Below are 18,102 nucleotides of genomic sequence, written 5' to 3'. Positions count from 1 at the left end.
GCGTGGCACGACAGTTTGGAATGGATGGAAGTTATTGATTTTATTGGCACGATCCCAGCCTCCCAGTAGGCTGAAACCTACTATTGATCCTGTGAACGAAGATCGTTCTGCTTTTCTCCTGTAGGCCAATAATACTGTGAGAAAAGAAAAAGGCATCCGTGAGTGGGTGTTCCTCCACGTCCTTAACGACGCAGCGGGAGTTCATTTCATTCACCGTACCAAAGAAAGAGCACCATGCCCTGCGGCTCTCTCCTCAATATTGATGCCCGGCGCATGCTGCGTGCCTCCAAAACTCCTCAGCAGGCAACTCACCGCTCTGTGGGACTTACAGTCCAATTACATCAGCTATCACCCATTTGTTATCAGGCCTGTAAGTGTGTGTGTGTGTGTGTGTGTGTGTTTGGATATATACGTCTGTGCATCTGCAGTCCCTTCTGATGTCTTTTTGATGTCAGACTGGGGCTTTTAGGGGCTAACAAGACAGGGCTGTCTTCCATACACGTCTAACCTGACTTTGAAAGAAAAGGAAAAGTTGGTATATGTGCGTGCGTGCTCGCGCCGTCTGGCTGTGGAGATCTGAGCTTCTTATTTTTTCCTTCCAGCAGACGGCCCTTTGACAGGTAGCTTTGTTTAACACTTGTGCTACAAACCGCCTTAAAGGTCTTTGTTCTCCACTCAGCTCGTCAGTCTGACTGCCGAACAGCTCCTCCGTTTGTTGGTTTTCACACAACAGTGCTCTTTCGATTCTGTTTTTTTTTAAATTAAACTCACCTTCTTTCTTCTGTCTCTGTCAGTGGGATTGATTTGTTGAATGAGGAACCTGAAAGAGAATGTGCGTTATCACTTAGTGAACCCTAACCTGTAACAAGTTGCCCTGACCTGGTTTGCTCTCAGTGCTCTCTCTCTCTCTCACTCACTCACTCACTCACTCACTCACTCACTCACTCACTCACTCACTCACTCACTCACGCACTCACTCACTCACTCACGCACTCACTCACAGGGCTTTCATCAGGAGCAGAGAGCTCTTAGAGACAATACAAACCCACAGCTCTGCACAGAACGACACAGAAACCAGGCTAACTGGGGAACACATCAGAGCATTTGGCAGCAAATAGACGGATAATGTGTACTGGAGCTGGTGGAGACCAAAAGCGAGCTAAAACCAGAGTGAATGATTCAGTTCTTCACTCCATTTCTGTTTTTAATCTACTCAAGGCCTTGTTAATATTTATTTAGCACTGTGTCTGCTGTTGGGTAGATTAAAAGCACAAAGTTCCCTTGAAAAGTTTGACTCCTAGAAAAGCAGTCCCCAAACTTAGAGGCCATTAACATTGGCTGAATGTGTCTCTTCTGAGTTCAAGCATGAGTCCTATTCTTACATGTAAAGAAGTATTAGTTTTCTAATGAATACTCACAAAATGCTGAGAGCCGAGGATTAGTAGCGGTCAGTTCCCTGTTCCGTTGGCATGTTATTGATCTTTGTACCTGGAGTAATAACGATACCTTTAGTTAGATATTTTTTTTGTAGACATTTGGTTTTCCCCACAAAGAAGTTGAAACTCACCTTCCTTCTGACACACACCACCACCACTATATATTATTTAACAGTTTACATGAATACTGTCACAGAAAGGATTTTTATTTTTGTGTCCTTTTTTTGTCATGCCCCCAGGTTTGTAAAGGCCTTTCGAGCTTCAGGTCTCCTCACCAGACCTGATCAGTGACTGACATTTGGCCGCGACTCTCGTCTCTGAAATTTAGACCATTTTGAAAAGGAAGTCTGTTTCTGAGTTTTTACAGAACTGATTAAACACGTGTCGACCCGGGTGAGCAAACATCTCGTGGTAGCTGGTCGCAGTCTGCCTCCAGGTCAGGGGCAGCGTGGAAGCCGCGCTGTGACGCAGGTTTTAGTCCATGATGGGGGGGGGTGATATCTGGTTTTTGGACTTGTTGAACTATTTAAGGGAATATTTGACATTCCATGACCTTAATATGAAAGCCTTCCAGGGTTCCAGCTCAGGCTTGTTCACTGACAACACTGACTTCCCGATGGGCTCATGAATGGTACGCTCTCTCTCTCTATTTATATATATATATATATATATATATATATATGTTTCTATCTTTCTGCCTCTCTCCACCATACACTCATTCCTTCTGACTCTTGTCTTCTTCCTCATTTCGACTCTGTTTGACTATGACTACTGACTATGTTTATTGTTTCAGAAAGTGTATTCCTCTAAAATATTCATTATTTGTAGCATCACTTCATTTACTGGGGGCTATATGTGTACCCCCTCCCGATACTCCCAATGTGATGTCTGAAGTGGATGAATGGACTGCAAACATCCCTCTTGTTGTCCCTCTGAAGGCAGTTTCAATAGACTTAGGAGCGATGTGTTGGTCAACAACATTGTTCTTAATGATGATTGTAATTAAGTGTCACTGAAGGTTTTTATCCTGGAGTTTTCCCCTCATTGGCCGATTATCAACCAGTTTAAAGTAGGTTAAGTGAGGTATAATGAGCAGGAAAACCTTTCATTATTTCACTTTTCCTCCCATTTTGTCGTCCTTGTATAATTATGGTTCCATGGCAACTGCTTCTGAGGCCACAATTTCAGCTTTCTCTTTCTCTTTCCCATTACCTGTAATCTTAGCCATACATATATTTCTCCTGCGCTATAGAGGAGTTTCAGGTGTGAACAAATGCTCTTGTCTCCTAAGAACATTTTTATATCAAGGAGAAAATTACTTGCCATCATACTTTCACCCAATGTGCATAATTTTGCCGCAATCCTCCTCCCAACCTGGTCGACCCGAGAGCACCCGAAAACTTTTGTTTCGTCAGCCGCTCTGGTTTTGTTTTTATTTATTTACCCCCACCTTTCTCAGATTGAATCAAATGTGAGCCAGGAAGCAAAGAAATCCAATTCACAAGTGGCCACTTGAGATGCATCTAAATGTCAGGTGTGGACTGCAATCTGTCTCAGATGGATCGAGACTCAATCTGGATATGAGATGTTCGCATCTGAACAGATTCCCACTCTCCCAGCTGACCGGACGCTTAATTGCATACTCACGCACACGCACACACACCCCTCTTCATGCAAGGTCCCGTTTGTTTGCCTCACATTTTAATCCGAACATGCTGTGAAGAATCCAACGAGGCCAATATTGCGCAGCATTGACACATATCCTGACCAAATGGAGTCGCCTTTTGGCGGAGCATTAAAACCTAACTCTGCTTGTTGATCACGTTGCAGTTTTTTTAAATGGCCCCCAGCCCGTCTGAACGCGCACTCCTCCCCGCCGAATGTTTTCTACAAATATGGCAATTTTTCTGTTTAATGTAAATTCGCTTTGCCTGGACATCTTAATTTCCACGTCCAACGAGCCGACCGACAGAGTGCGCCGAGTCAGCGAACGACCGGCCACCAGAGAGGCCGCGAGGAAATAGCATCACCAGTCAATTCCAATTGTGTGTGCGCGCACGTGTTTTGCGTCTTGATGTGCAAAGGCGAGGACTGCTAATGCTGGGCTGGAGGAGAAGGCCAGGGTTTTATTTACCTTCTTTTGCTCTTCTTAGGGAGCCCCTTTCTACCTCACTCGTCAAAACGTCCGTCATAGTGAGAAATGGCTTCCAGCACTGAACCCAGACCAGATGGGGAAGGCCTGACGGCCCCTCTCTCCACAGACGGGCGTTATCACCATTCGGTTATCTCCACGGCTCTATGCCTTCGGGGGGGGGCCTTGGAAGCAGAGTTGATATGTACATTGAGTTCTGGCACCCTTATGTCAAGGCGGCTTCTACGTGTGAGGCATTGCCGTCTCAATAAGAGGAAAATCTGTTGCATGGAGCAGCTTGAACGCAGCATGTGTGAAATGAAAACTGTGACGGGATTGGCGGCATAGGGTTTCATCCCTGCATGGCCAAAAGTGAAATGTTGCTGCCGGCGTTTTGGGGTAAGGTGGGGCATTGAACGGTTGAGGTTTGTTTTGATCTTATAAAATTAAAAAAGCAGGTTTGATTGCACCAGGTGCTGCATACAGTTCCAGAGAGAAAGTTGGTAGCCCGTGAAGGTGTCCAAATATTTACAACTCGGGAGTCTAATGAACCAGTAAAGAGCGGTCAGCCGCCGTATTACCTGCAGGTTTTATTGCCCAAGTTGTGTCAGATACTGTCAGCGGGTGTTTAGCCGCCAGCACGGAGCCGGCTGTGACTTCGTGCCGAGCAGCTGACTTGTCAGTGCTACTGGGCAACAGCGCCCTACGATGGTCCATTAGGACAGAGACGTGACACAGTGGCTCGCCTGCACACCATTTTGCTCGTTACCCTGCTGCAAAACCAGAATCCACCAACCCGGCTGTGCTGCCTTCTCTGGTCTATGGGTGTGATTGGTTGGTGATTAATTGTCAAATCAAGATTATTTGGTTGGAAATTAGGGAACGAATGGTGTTATTGTTAATGTCTCGAGTCATTTTAAATGACTAGAGACTTGATTAGAGAAGCTTTTTTTAGCCTAGATTTTACCAGGAAATCTAGGCTAAAAAAACTAAAAATTGTTGTTCAAGTGAGGGCTTGGCCATCATACATACATTTACATAGTAAAATACAACATATTCAGCATGATACCCCCAAATATTCCTTGTATTGTAGTTCTACATGTATTATATTTATCCAACCCCTGTATGTGAGGGGCAGGTGTAGGTGTTTCGTCACCGCTGATAGGTGCTGAAACGGCAACTTCACTGTAGAGTTTCTCTCTCTCTCTCTCTCTTTCTCCATCAAGTCTTATTAGAAATCGAACGGCTTCCCCTCCAGCGGTATCTGGGACTGGACTGGGTGTCTGAGTTTAATTATTTTGGATTGTAAAATGTTTACCTGGGCGGCCTTTTACCACCACAGTGTGCAACCCAACGTTCCAGTCAGCTGCTCTAGAAACCCTCAGTGATAGAGGGAATGCTGAGGTTGGATTTTTACCAGTATTTCCATTTCATTCCGATGTATGTGAGTTCACTGTAAAGCCATCTGTTACCGTGGTAAATACTCTTCCCTGAAGACTTCTGCCGGGAAATGTTTTCATACCCTGGAGATATTGGCATGTCAGCAATCTCCTGCTGTAAGTAGTTGCTATGAATCTTTTCTGCTGGACAAACTGTCAAAAAGACACTATTGGAAAAGAGGCGGTGGAGGAGAGTTCCAGGAGGCCTTCCTGAGTGACCGGAGATGTCAGTGAAATGAGAAAGAACGAGGAGGGAGGAGACCATCAAGGGCGAAGGGGAGGAAAAGGGGGAGGGGGAAGAGAAAGTGTCTGCGTGCAGGGCTCGCCTGTCCCTTTGGGCACGTTGCTGCATTCTGGGCCACGTGTCCTATAAGTCCTGCTGGGTCATTCATCTTAGTTAGGAAGCTGTCCAGGAGACACTCCGCAGACTGCGTCGCATTGAAACACACACACACACACACTACCAACATTTATGGTAAGGGAGCTGGACCTGGAAACTTGATTGGGGGAACACACTCGAATACCAACGCACATACTTAAAATGTTAATATCCTTGTAGAGACCTTCCCTTCCATCCCTTCACTTCACTTAAAACAGGACTGAAACCAGATTCCATCCACAGCTTTGGCCCTAATGCAAGCCTTCATTTGTGTAATTTGTGTTGGGAGGGGCCCATACACCTGTCAGTAAAGCAGGGGAGAGGCAGGGTTAAGCCTGTAGCGTATTCTCCACATACACATCAATGCTCAGGCGTAAAGGAATCTGTTATTCTACTGTAGCGCTTTCCCTCGTGTTAGGGATCCCATCCTCAAGCCCTCCATCTAAAAGTCGGTCACCTCTGCTTGTCTGCACACTTTAATTGCTGCTACAAACAGACATTTCAATTTTAGATTAATCTCACAATATTTCTAAATATCTTATGTCTAAGTGCCTTATTCTATCGAAAAATATCCACCACAGTGCCCTGGGGTCAGATTCCTTGTTTTGCACGACCAATGGTCCAAAATCCAGATGTATTGTGTCATAGAAGAAAATATTTATGGCATTGCTGAGGCTGAAAGCTGTTCATCTGAAAGCTGTATTGTGTTTAACGCCTTATTAAATGTCGGCCGCATTGCTGACAGTGGCGAGAAGAACAGACCTGTAGGCCGTGGACACACACCGGTCATGTTTGTATAAAAGCAGCATTGACTTATCTTCTGTATTAGCTTTCCCTCGGCCCTTCTCACTTACACTTGAGTCACTCACAGGAAATATGCCACGTAGTCTGGCTTTACATGTGATAACATTAAACATAGTGATTGCCAAACCGATGTTTGACCACAAGCCACTCAAAATGAATTTATTTTTCTATTGCATAAATTAATTGGTTGTCTAATTTTCTTACCCGAGTTCACCCCAAAACGAAAACAGTGGCTTGAAAACGCCATAAAAAAGAGGCTGAAATGTATTTGGTTAATACAAAACACAGATTACACACAGACACACACAGAAAAAAACAAGGGAACGGGTTTACAAGTAAAACCCTGTTGTGCTACAAGTTGCATGAATGTATCTGAATGTTAAATAGACTCCCCCTTCAGTTTTCCCTCTGTTTCTTCTCTCCTTCCCTCACCATCTAAAGCTCCCTTCAGTTCTGTGAGTGTGAGCGAGGCAAACATAATGCCCAAACTTCAAGAGGAGGGAAAGAAAAATAAATGTTCTCGTCTTTCCACTCGACTGTTCTTGTCCTTCCTCATCTCGGCAGCTTCATCGCCTCCTGTCATGTTCTCTTTGTCCTGAACCTGTGAGGATCCCCTGACCTGAATAGTCTCCATCAGGCCGGCTGTTGTTTGAAGGGTGAACTACCCGTTAACTGCATCTGTCCATCTATTGGCACTAATCAGGCCTTTAAATGTCACTGCTTCAGTTATTCAGTTTGTCTTGTTTATTATGTTTTATATCACAACTATGGGCGTCTTCAATCGGCTCTGGCGCGGTGAACTCCCCATTAATGCGCAGTGCCGGTATTTTTCAATTAACTATGCTATATTGTGATCAACAAGTGTGTGTTTTGGAAAGCAAGCTAACGTTAGCAGCCGGTAAGTAGCGCAGCCCCGTGGAGCTTGCGGCGGAGCCTGCGGTGAGATGGTATTGCTGGTATCCATCAGTCATGTTGGCACGTGGCGAAGGGGTTGGCAATAGCTTAGAGAGGCTTCTCCCTGGAGTGGGAGTAGGATTTCTTATTCAATCGCATCTTGTATAACCTTCAAAGCGTGCCGTTCCAGTATGAGACTGCGTTTTGAGCGCTCATCTCTTTCACTTTTCTCTCCCCGTATTAATAAACCCCTTCCGCTACCCAGATCACAGCATGACAGACATACTTAAAGGCATGAAATAATAATCACACAGCCTTTCTCACCCTGTGGACCTTTCAGCAGACATAACAGTCACTGGTGCGCTCCACAAGCGACTTTTTACACTGATGGTAACCAATTTTTCCCAGTCAATTGCACGCAAAAGCGAAAGCACCAACCTAAGGTTGTTCACTTTAGCTATCAGCTATTACTCCAAATGTGTTAAGGTGTGAAATGTGATTATTAACATACGTTTTTACTATTGACATCAGCCATACGCTTCACATGTGTGTGCAAGTTCTCCTGGGCTTCTGTATAATTCAATTGCTCATTAAAGCCTGTTGGCAGTGTGCTTGATGGACTTGGACATAGGGCGTGTTTAATTTAATCTTCTGTGCGTTCCTGGGAGTTTTTATTTCCCCCCTAAGTGTGCTCCTGGCATTATTAAAGCAATTAATCAATGGGATGTGTGGCCTTGTTACGACACCGCTCCCACGTCACCACAGTGGAGCTTAAAACACACTCGCACACAAAAAGTGGAGTAAGTTGGTGTCAACAGTGCCACCACAAATCTCACCTTGAAAAAGATTCACAATATACAGTTGTGCTCATTAAAGTTTACATGCCCTGGCAGAATGTATGATTCTTGGCCATTTTTCAGAAAATATGAATGATAACACTTTTCTTTCACTCATCGTTAGTGGTTGGGTGAACCACTGTAAATTCTTGGGCTGTCTTGCATGAACTGTACGTTTGAGATCTCCCCAGAGTGGCTCAATGATACTGAGGTCAGGAGACTGAGATGGCCACTCCAGAACCTTTACTTTATTCCGCTGTAGCCATTGAACAATTCTCCTGGCAGTTAGCTGAAATGTTTGTTGGTCTACCTGACAGTCGGTTTCAACAGAATCCCTAATTTTCCACTTCTTGATTAGAGTTTGAACAGTGCTGATTGACATTCTCAATTCCCTGGATATCTTTTTATATCCCTTCCCTGTTTTATACAATTCAATTACCTTTTCCCGCAGATCCTTTGACAATTCTTTTGCTTTCCCCATGACTCCGAATCCAGAAACGTCAGTGCAGCACTGGATGAAAGATGTAAGGGTCTGTCAGGAGCCCAGAAACCTTTTTTTATACACACACACACACACACTGATTACAAGCAAACAGATCACAGGTGTGGATGGTTACCTTTAGTAGCCATTCAAACCCGTTTGTGTTAACTTGTGTGCATGCAGGCCAAAATCACCAGGGTATGTAAACTTTTAATCAGTGTCATTTGGGTAGTTTCTGGTATCATTATGATTTAAAAAGAGTAAACACGGTTGAATGATAATAAATGGCTTCACCCAACCACTAACCATAAGTGAAAGAAAGGTTTTTGTGTTATCATTCATATTCTCTGAAAAATGGCCAAGAAATCATTAATCAATTCTGCCAGGGTATGTAAACTTATGAGCACAACTGCACATACATGTTGAACCTGACGGTATTAGAAACAAAACGATAATGTGTGTGAGTGAGCGAATATTCTTTTATGAGGTTGTCTACTCAACAAGCAGTAACATCCCAGATGATGTTTAGTAGGGGAGGTTCTAAGCCAGTCAAATGATCGGTTCAAATAAGAAATATACAGTCTTTAAGTGCAGCAGACTATCTGTAGTAGAAATGATTAATGTTCGCTCCCAGCTTGACTTATTGCGTGCCCTATTGTCCTCACAATGAACTAAGCTTGTGATGACACGAGTATCTGAAGAGAAGCGTGTTGAAGGCATAAGCTAATTCCACTAGTGAGGGTGCTAGGTGTAGTTGACACTCCGCAGACTGCGTCGCATTGAAACACACACACACACACTACCAACATTTATGGTAAGGGAGCTGGACCTGGAAACTTGATTGGGGGAACACACTCGAACACCAACGCACATACTTAAAATGTTAATATCCTTGTAGAGACCTTCCCTTCCATCCCTTCACTTCACTTAAAACAGGACTGAAACCAGATTCCATCCACAGCTTTGGCCCTAATGCAAGCCTTCATTTGTGTAATTTGTGTTGGGAGGGGCCCATACACCTGTCAGTAAAGCAGGGGAGAGGCAGGGTTAAGCCTGTAGCGTATTCTCCACTTACACATCAATGCTCAGGCGTAAAGGAATCTGTTATTCTACTGTAGCGCTTTCCCTCGTGTTAGGGATCCCATCCTCAAGCCCTCCATCTAAAAGTCGGTCACCTCTGCTTGTCTGCACACTTTAATTGCTGCTACAAACAGACATTTCAATTTTAGATTGACTGTATCTTCATTCCACCAGCACCGTATTCCTGTGAACTCTCCTCCTCGGCCAGCATTGTAACTTTTCAATACTTCAGACCTTTTGAAGGAAAAGCTGTCAAGTTGGCACATTGTTTTGATAAGGAGCCTCCAGACGACCCGGCTCCCCCGGCCGGCTGAGCGGTACACCCTCTGGGGACCGAGCTGCCCGCTTGATGACACGGTGCTATTGTAATGCCTTCGCCCCCCACCACCCCACTCTGTCTGCCTGTGTGCATGCGATAGGTGTTTCTACTCTGCAAGGAAGAATAACGGAGGGAATGCTAACAAAAGAGAGGCCGTGTGCTTGATCTCATGAGGAATGATGTTCAGAGGATACGAGTGCTGTTCACTCCACTCATTCACTCAAGTTTGCGTTGACCCAATGATGAAACGTTACCAACTACTGTATATTAACGCACAAGGTTTTGGAATTGGTTATAGGACGTGCGACCGCACACCAGCTACGTATATAGAGAAAATGTAAATATTGAATAAGAATTTGATTATTTGGAGTGAATATGGTCCTTTGTAATTGAACCATTTGAGAATGAATAATATTCGGTGCTCGCTCCCTCTGGGAGATGATGTGCAGGAGCTACAACCTGCATTTCAATTGAGGCTGCCTCCTCATCCGCGTCAGATCAAAGCTTTTTGTTTGATTTGAAAATCAAATAGAATCAGGAAAGACTTGACTTTTTTTAAGTAAGGAAACTGTTGAAAAGTATTTTCTAGCTGACGTGAACTTAATTCCTCATTTGTTAAGCTTAATGTTAAATAAATGCTTCAAAATTACATTGATAATGTATGTTCTCTTGTATTATGTTTATTTGTGATGTTTTTTTCTACTTACTTGATTTTAGTTTTTAAGCCATACATGTATCTAGTTTCACAGGAGCACCACAAGTCAGTGGTATAGAACACTTAAATTAAATCGGTGTTCTTGTACCAAATGTTCGCTGTATGTAGCAGTAACGCTTCTTCTTCAGCTCCAGACTTAACACCTCATTACTTCACTACCTTTTTCTTGGAATCCATCTTACATGCCTTGCATGGATATCCCTGTTTGAAACATTGGCCTTGGTACTGGAGCATATTCTTGGGTTCTGTTTGCTTCCCTTCAATTTTTAAAAAAACTTTTTTTAAAGTTTAGTAGATTTGCAAGCAGTCAAGAACATTTATTTTGATTATTGATGAAAATAGAAATAAAACAATAGTTTGCTGTTTCTAGATTCTTAAACACGTCTAACACATCTAATGCCCGACCTCGTCCTAAATAATACTATTCTGAATATCTTTGGGATTTTTGACTGACCATGGACTTATTGATATCATAACAAGCGGTGAGTTGATATAAAAAACAACTTTCAGCATAATCATGATGAAGATATGATCAGTAGTTGGAGATATCTAATGATTACAATGCCTTGTCTTCCCTCCTTCAAGGGCTGATCTGGTATGTTTCCATGGTCAAAGTATTGAGTAACTGCTGTCGGTGTGCGTGGTTAGGTGTAGAGAATGTGAGGTAGAAATCCCCCTCTAACGGGATGCTGTCTTTCTTTTTTTCAGGTGTATCGTAGGAAGGCGGTGGAGCTGGGTGAAAAGTTGCTGCCCGCCTTCAAAACGCCCACCGGGATCCCCTGGGCTCTGCTTAACCTCAAGAGGTAGAGCACACACACACACTCTTTCACACGGGTGGCATTTGAGGCAGCGTGTCTGTTTTTATGGTTTGACTTTAAAGAGCTCTGCGGTGTTTCCGTGGGCCGGATGAACACAAGCTCCTCTCTGTTTCCCTCTCATACGGCAGAGCTGAGAGGTTTTAGTTTTACTTGAGCGAGCGGGCTTGTCGGACAGAAGTCGTTGGGTTTTTCATCCCGGACTGAACGCCAGCGGCTGGCTCTGGAACTCGGCTGGAGTGAAGAAGACAAACAGAAAGTTTCTGAGTACGATGACGGGGTTCTGGGCCACAGTCAGCCTTTGTTAATGCGCTGTGACAGGCTGTCAAGGGGCTGCTGCTAGGTTTGACATACACACACACACACACACACACAGACAGTTATAAAGGAGGAGCTGGAAAGCCACGTTGTGATGTTGGACGGGATCCAGCCTGGTTGATGATGTGTTCCTTTTTAAAGAGCTTGGATGTGTAACCATGGTATGGCATTTCTTTTGAAAAATGTGAAGCTACTATTTATGTGGAAAAAATTTGAGGAAATACAATTCTGAGAGGGAGCACAAGACTATTTTAGTTTCACACAATGACATTATTAAACGATATTGCAGTTTTTTATTAACTTTTTTTTTTTCTTCAATATATATATATATATATATATATCTCAATAAGCTAACACAGAAATTAGTAGTTAGTATAAGTGTCATCATTATTTTCAGAAGTTTTTACGTACATACTTATGGATCAGGTTCATATCTTTATAAATTGTCCATAAAGAGGCCATCAAGATTGAGATGAAGATCCTCTTCTTTTTTTAGAAGCAGAAACCAGACTTTGCATCCAAGCTCCTATACCAACAATTGCTGTGTCATGATAATCGTTCCTTGAAGTCAAAGTAGTGGCTGTACTTAACAAGTGCACATATAATACGATATCAGTATCACCAAGGAATGCACAGAGGCCTGTCATCCTCCACTCCGCCTGTCAATCACAAGCGATGAACACAGCACTCTTCCCTTCTCCCTCCGTTTCTTTTCTATCTGTCGTTCCCCAGAGAGAGACACGACACTCTGCTGTTCGTCAGACCTTTAATTAACCGGGCACGTTGTCATGACGATAAACGTGCTGTGACAAATTAATATTCTTTCTGTCTATATAAGTGAATGGACTCATCACCCCCTCTTGTCCTTCTCTCTGGAGGGAGAAACACCTCAGGGAGTGACTGTGTGGGTGTTCATGTGCATGCACGTGTGTGTGTGTGTGTGTGTGTGTGTGTGTGTGTGTGTGTGTGTGTGTGTGTGTGTGTGTGCACCCGCATGCATCACCGCCCAGAGGCCTGAGCAGATTGCTGGTGATGATGACTTTACCTGCATGACTGAGCTATCATAGCTTAGAAGCACACACATGTCATGCATGCCCGCACACACATGCACACGCAGGACCACTCTTGTTTGAACAAACTGGTGATTTGTTCATTTCACATTCTGATTCTTGGAAATGTTTTTTGGGAAAGCAGGGATTTTTACCCAACGTTTGTCTTTGCCTAAATGAATGGTTGCACGTGCATGTTTGATTTCACTGCTTTGAGCTGCTTTTCCTTTAGGCTACTGGTACTGACAGTAGTTATCAATTGGAAAATGAAGGGATTATAACTTGAATACCAGACACCGAGCAATCACTTGTGTATTGCTTGATTTGCTTGTTTTGAAAGAGTCCCAATTTGAACATATAGTATTTGCTGTGGATGGTTTGGACAAAGATGATCGCTTCTGAAGCCGTCCTGATAGGAGTTGTTCAACCGTCTACACAACCTTGACCCAGATTGAAGCAGAGTAAATCTTTAAAACACACACAGGCACACTTGCAAATGAGGCCCAATTATCATCTCTCCCTTAGTCCCTACCCCCCCACCCCCCACCCTCCCTTTTCTTTCATTCTTTTACTCTCAATTCCTTTCCTCTCCTTCATTTTTCACATCCCCTTCTGGAGTAGGTCTCCGTCCTCCTTCCCTCCATCCGTCTTACCTTCAGTGACCCACTATGTTCTTCAGTTTGAGGACGTAGTGCTGGAGGTCCACTCCATGGCCTTGTTCGCTTTACTCTCTCTCCAGTTTTTCATCACTCTGCCCTCGAGCTATCTAAAAAAAGAAAAAAAAACACAAGGGGGGGGGGGGGGGGGCGACAAGAAACGAGGCCACAGTTTAAAGCGCGTTCTTGCTTCAATAACAAGTGAACCTGGTTTGTTCAACTGCTCTGTATTCACTTCAGAGAGCGAGATAAACAACATGGAAGTAATACCCTGTCTTTGCTGCTTCTTCCACCAAACAATTTTTCTGGACAAAATGTCAAGTAAAATGAAAAGACCGGATTAATCTATTTCATTTCTGACTGGATTCACAGCACACATTACCACCATCTGAATGATAGGAACCATTCAGACATAAATACAGACGTCCCCAAGAGGTTTTGCGTTTCGCTGGCTACTTCTTGGTTTGTGAGTATTCTTGAAAGCAAACGTCCCATGTGATTGTCACCGTATTACCAATTCTCTAGCAAGGTATAATATCTCCAAAGACCAATTTAACACCACGGTTTACCCCCTTAATCTTCACTTCACTTGATTCACTTCACTGTCTCCATCGCAGCCTCCAATCATTAATAATTTAGCCTTGGGCTGAGTGCAACATGGGCGGACTGCGTGCAAGAGGGATGTTGATCAGTATTGCTGATTTCTCTGCTCATTGCGCCGATTAAAAATTGTAGTTGTTGCCCAGCACTAGATTAATCAATTTCTCCCAATAACCCTTCACAAATGTTTCACAAAGTTCCTTTGAAAAACAGACTAATAATCAATGATGCAGCCGAGCACTAGACGACTCCGGATAGTCAGGATAAGTGTCTCATACATTCTCTCTCTCTCCCTCTGTGTGTAAGGGTGTGTTTAAACCCATTGATTGACACTAACTGAGCGGAAAATGCTGTTAATATCCGATTGAGTTGTCCGATTGATCTGCCACAGACTCCACCCTAACCAGAGCAAATCTGGTGTCTCTGCGGACAGATGGACAGAGGAGCATTTTTCCCCAGAATTTAGCTTTGAATTAAATAATTGAAATTGAAATGATGAGTGAAATGATAATAAAAGACAACGATCTCTAAGAAGGTCTCTTTCTCTTTGAGTTAGATATTCTGTTCAGTAGACCTATTAGAGCGTCTTAATACAGTTGGGGACAAAATAATTTATTTGGTAGGTTAAATCAAAAGATGTTAGTGTGTACGAAAAGGTTTAAATTACAAAAGGTTGTGACAATTGAACTAATTTATAAATGTAATATGTAATTAACAGAGAATATACGATCAATATTGCTCAATTAAATGCCATTTAAAATTAGTTTTTACTTTGGGAAAGCATAAGAAATGTCAGTTTCCTTTTCTTTATTGAATCAATATGATTAATAGTGAAGTAAATAGTCAAGAGGAGGTTTGGGCAAAGTCTTACAATGAGTGTGGAACTTCAAATGTCAAATGTATCTTCTTCATCCATCTTAGAAATTACGTTTAAAGTTTCAATAATAAAATGTGTAATTGTTAACTTAATAGAAAGCGTAATTGAAATGTAGTGGCAGTAGAAAATGCCTTCACACAGATACTTCCTGTACTCACATGTAGCTTCCTACAATGTTGACTTGCAGTTGCAGGCCTCGGAACTTTTTACCCAATTTCCTCTCAACACTTTCTGTCACTCTCACTTTTATTAGCTCAGACACACAGGCACACACAAACGCACGCACTCTCGTTACCCGGTCGTTATCGGCTTCAGCCAGTGTATGTCCCGTAGCTTTTCTATTAACATTCACACTAATACAGCTCTGTCGCAAATCACTCCCAGTGCATACTGACTTGCACTAATGGGATGAAGCAATGGGTAACTAACTAAACTAATGGATGGGTGTGCGTGCGCGTGCGTCCTCGGGCCGGGACCTTTTCTTTGTATACGTGACTTAATCTGCCTTGTGTGTATTGTGTTTGCTGACGGTTTTGTTTTATTGGTTTGATATATCAGAATACTCTAATCTGGGTTGTTCAAATGTAAAGTAGATGTTGATATCTGGGAGATGAAAGACTTCTTTTATGTAAAACAGAGGCTGTTCTTTTTGCTCCAACAATAACATTTGCAAGGTTTGACACGCAAAGTTGAGAGACTTTTATAACTACTAAAGCAGTAAATTATTTTGGCTACAGTGACTATACCGAGAAAAATGTAAGAAATTGTTTGCATTTGATTGGCACAGTAGAAAGCAGGCTTAGAATGCCGTGCGATGGGGAACAGAAGACTGGCTCCCCACACACATCCCTGGTCGCCGATTGGTTAATGAATGGTTTGCCAGGATGTCACGACGTCACATTTAGTTTCTCCAGAAAGACAATATGAGGGGAATTTCTTACACAAATATGGAGGAAATGAGTTTAAAACAAATTGTTTTTGGACTTTAAAGAGCCACATATCCAGTTAATGTGTCTGTGAATTAGCTGCCCACCTTCACGTGACCATTGTAGATTGTAGTAACTCAAACATAGTATGAGCTTGGATTAAAACAATCTTGTCATCTGCATTGTTAAAGCTAACTTTTTCCTACTGCTTTTTTTCCTCATCTGACTGAATAAAAATAAATGTGGGACAGATTTGCTCTTCCTGCTACAGACTCTGAGGCCAAAGCAATCAGTCCTCAGCTCTTGGGGTGTTGGAGTTTGATTAATAGGCTGAGATGGAGGATGGCCCTATTAGTACAGACTAGAGAGGTTGTCTCGCTGGGTGACCCAGTGAAGTGGCTCTCTGTCGTCAAGCTCGTTTTTTCCGCCTTGCTTAGCAAAGACAGCTTATTAACATTTAGGCCAACTAGTTTGTACTTTTATTTAGAGATGCAGAAAAAGGAAGAAGTGGTGAAATGTTGGTGGGAACGAGATGAATTTAAGGTCCTACTTGGGCTGTCGTGGTTTCCCTCCTGATGGTAATGTGATATTATTGACAGTGTGCTCGCACCCCGAACAAAAAATGGGGGACTTTCTTGCAGAGAAGCCGTGTTGCTCTTAATGTTGGCTTAGCATTAACCACCAGAACTGTTTTAACTACACTGCTTCTGCTTCTCATGGCTGATGGCTTTAGATTTACTCCCGTAAGGCTTTTGGCACAGTGTTGGGAACAAGCTCTTCTGTTTAACCATTCATGATGCGATTTGTGGACTGTGTCAACACAGTTTCAGAATGATTACAAATGGCTCTATGGCATTTGTGTGCTGCTACAGCTTGTTTCTTACATATAATCATATTCTGACATATGTTAATTTACTCTAATAATTACGTTTAGTAATATTTTGGCTTTAATGCTTTCATTTTCAAGTTCAAGTAATATAATTTCCCACACACAAGGAAGGAAACCCTTACAGGTTTCCTTATCATTCTTTCATAGTATTGATTGGAACACTTTCTCACCACCCTGAGGCACTTTTCGACAGCAAAGGAAGGTCTGGTATTTAGTGTAGCCAGAGATTTCTTTAAAGCAAACACTCACACAAAGAACACACACTTGCTCTCTCCTCAGCAGTAACCCGAGGCAGTGGAAGGCAGCCATGATTTAAGGCCTCTAATTAAGATGCCTACTGTGAATCTATTGCTATTCACATTTCCCTCGGCCCGTGGGCGAAAAGTACAATACATTTCAAGACGAGAGAGGGCGAGACCTCGCGGGGAGAAAAGCACAGTAGCCAAGGTCATGGCGTGTATGAGGAGGACACAAACAAAGAGACTCGGCGGAAATAAACACTATGTCCAAACGTATAAAATAAAATAATTTAATATGTTATATTGGTTCAAATTAAACTTAAAAAAGTAAATCCAGAACAGATTTACCATAGAAAACCAAATAGCATACATAAATAAAATAGAACTACACACCTTTTAGCCAAACAAACTGCAACAAATCATTCGTATCAGATCCTGATAATGAGGCTGATCTCTGGATTTATAATGAAAGCTCAAATACCTGCTATGATAATTTGCTATATTAGTCAAAGCTTTGAATATTCACTCAACAAGTCCTACTTCTAGGTCAACATAAGTCTGGTTTTCGGCGTGCTCCTTTGCATTGCCGCGACTTGGCCCAGCATCATGACAAAAAGACACCACTATGCTTCCTGTTGGTGAATTAAATAAACTGAGACTTTTTAGTTTTTAGTCTTTTGATATGACTCATACTCCCGACTGTGGGAAATTAAGCTGACTGAGATCACAAACCTCAGTCAACAGGAGACATTCATTCCCAAGTTGCTGTAGATATCATTGCTTTCGTTTTGCCTGATAATGTCTTCCAATTAGTTTCAAAGCATGTGAGGCTGCTGTAAGAATATATGCTCAACCCTTCGATCATTTGTGCGCCATCTCTATTAATGAAGATATTGCAGTAGGGTCTTTTTTGTACGGAGACGTCATAAACCAAACAGTGGTTCGACAGCTTTGAGCTTGTAATTACTCTCATTAGATAAGAGGATGTAGAGCGTGCTGGTTGGTAACAGTGCTTTGGAAAGTAGGCCGCCGTGACATCTGCTTCAATTGACAAAGACAACATTGGACTCCCATCAGATGGACCAACACAGTTGTGTTGTTGTGGATGTCAATGGATGAATGCCAGCTTCCATTCCCAGTACGGGATGTGACTGGAAGAACAAAGAGTTTCCATCAGAAAACCGGGACGCATGCCTCTCAGTAGCTCTGGAAACAGTTC

The 18,102-nt window shown here is 42.8% G+C and overlaps 1 protein-coding gene across 1 annotated transcript in view; it reads left to right on the top strand.

Annotated features, from left to right (window-relative positions):
• Positions 1-18,102, top strand: part of man1a1 (mannosidase, alpha, class 1A, member 1) — a 93,339-nt gene that overhangs the window by 58,042 nt on the left and 17,195 nt on the right. Inside the window, exon 5 of the mRNA XM_040160450.2 lies at positions 11,223-11,317. Within this exon, the coding sequence (XP_040016384.1) occupies positions 11,223-11,317 (95 nt within the window). The remainder of the gene's footprint in view (positions 1-11,222; positions 11,318-18,102) is intronic.

The sequence above is a fragment of the Gasterosteus aculeatus genome, chromosome 18 (genome assembly GCF_964276395.1).
Source record: "Gasterosteus aculeatus chromosome 18, fGasAcu3.hap1.1, whole genome shotgun sequence".
NCBI classification, from domain to species: Eukaryota; Metazoa; Chordata; class Actinopteri; order Perciformes; family Gasterosteidae; genus Gasterosteus; species Gasterosteus aculeatus.
Note: the sequence above shows the minus strand (reverse complement) of the source record. Positions and strands in the feature narration are given on the sequence as shown.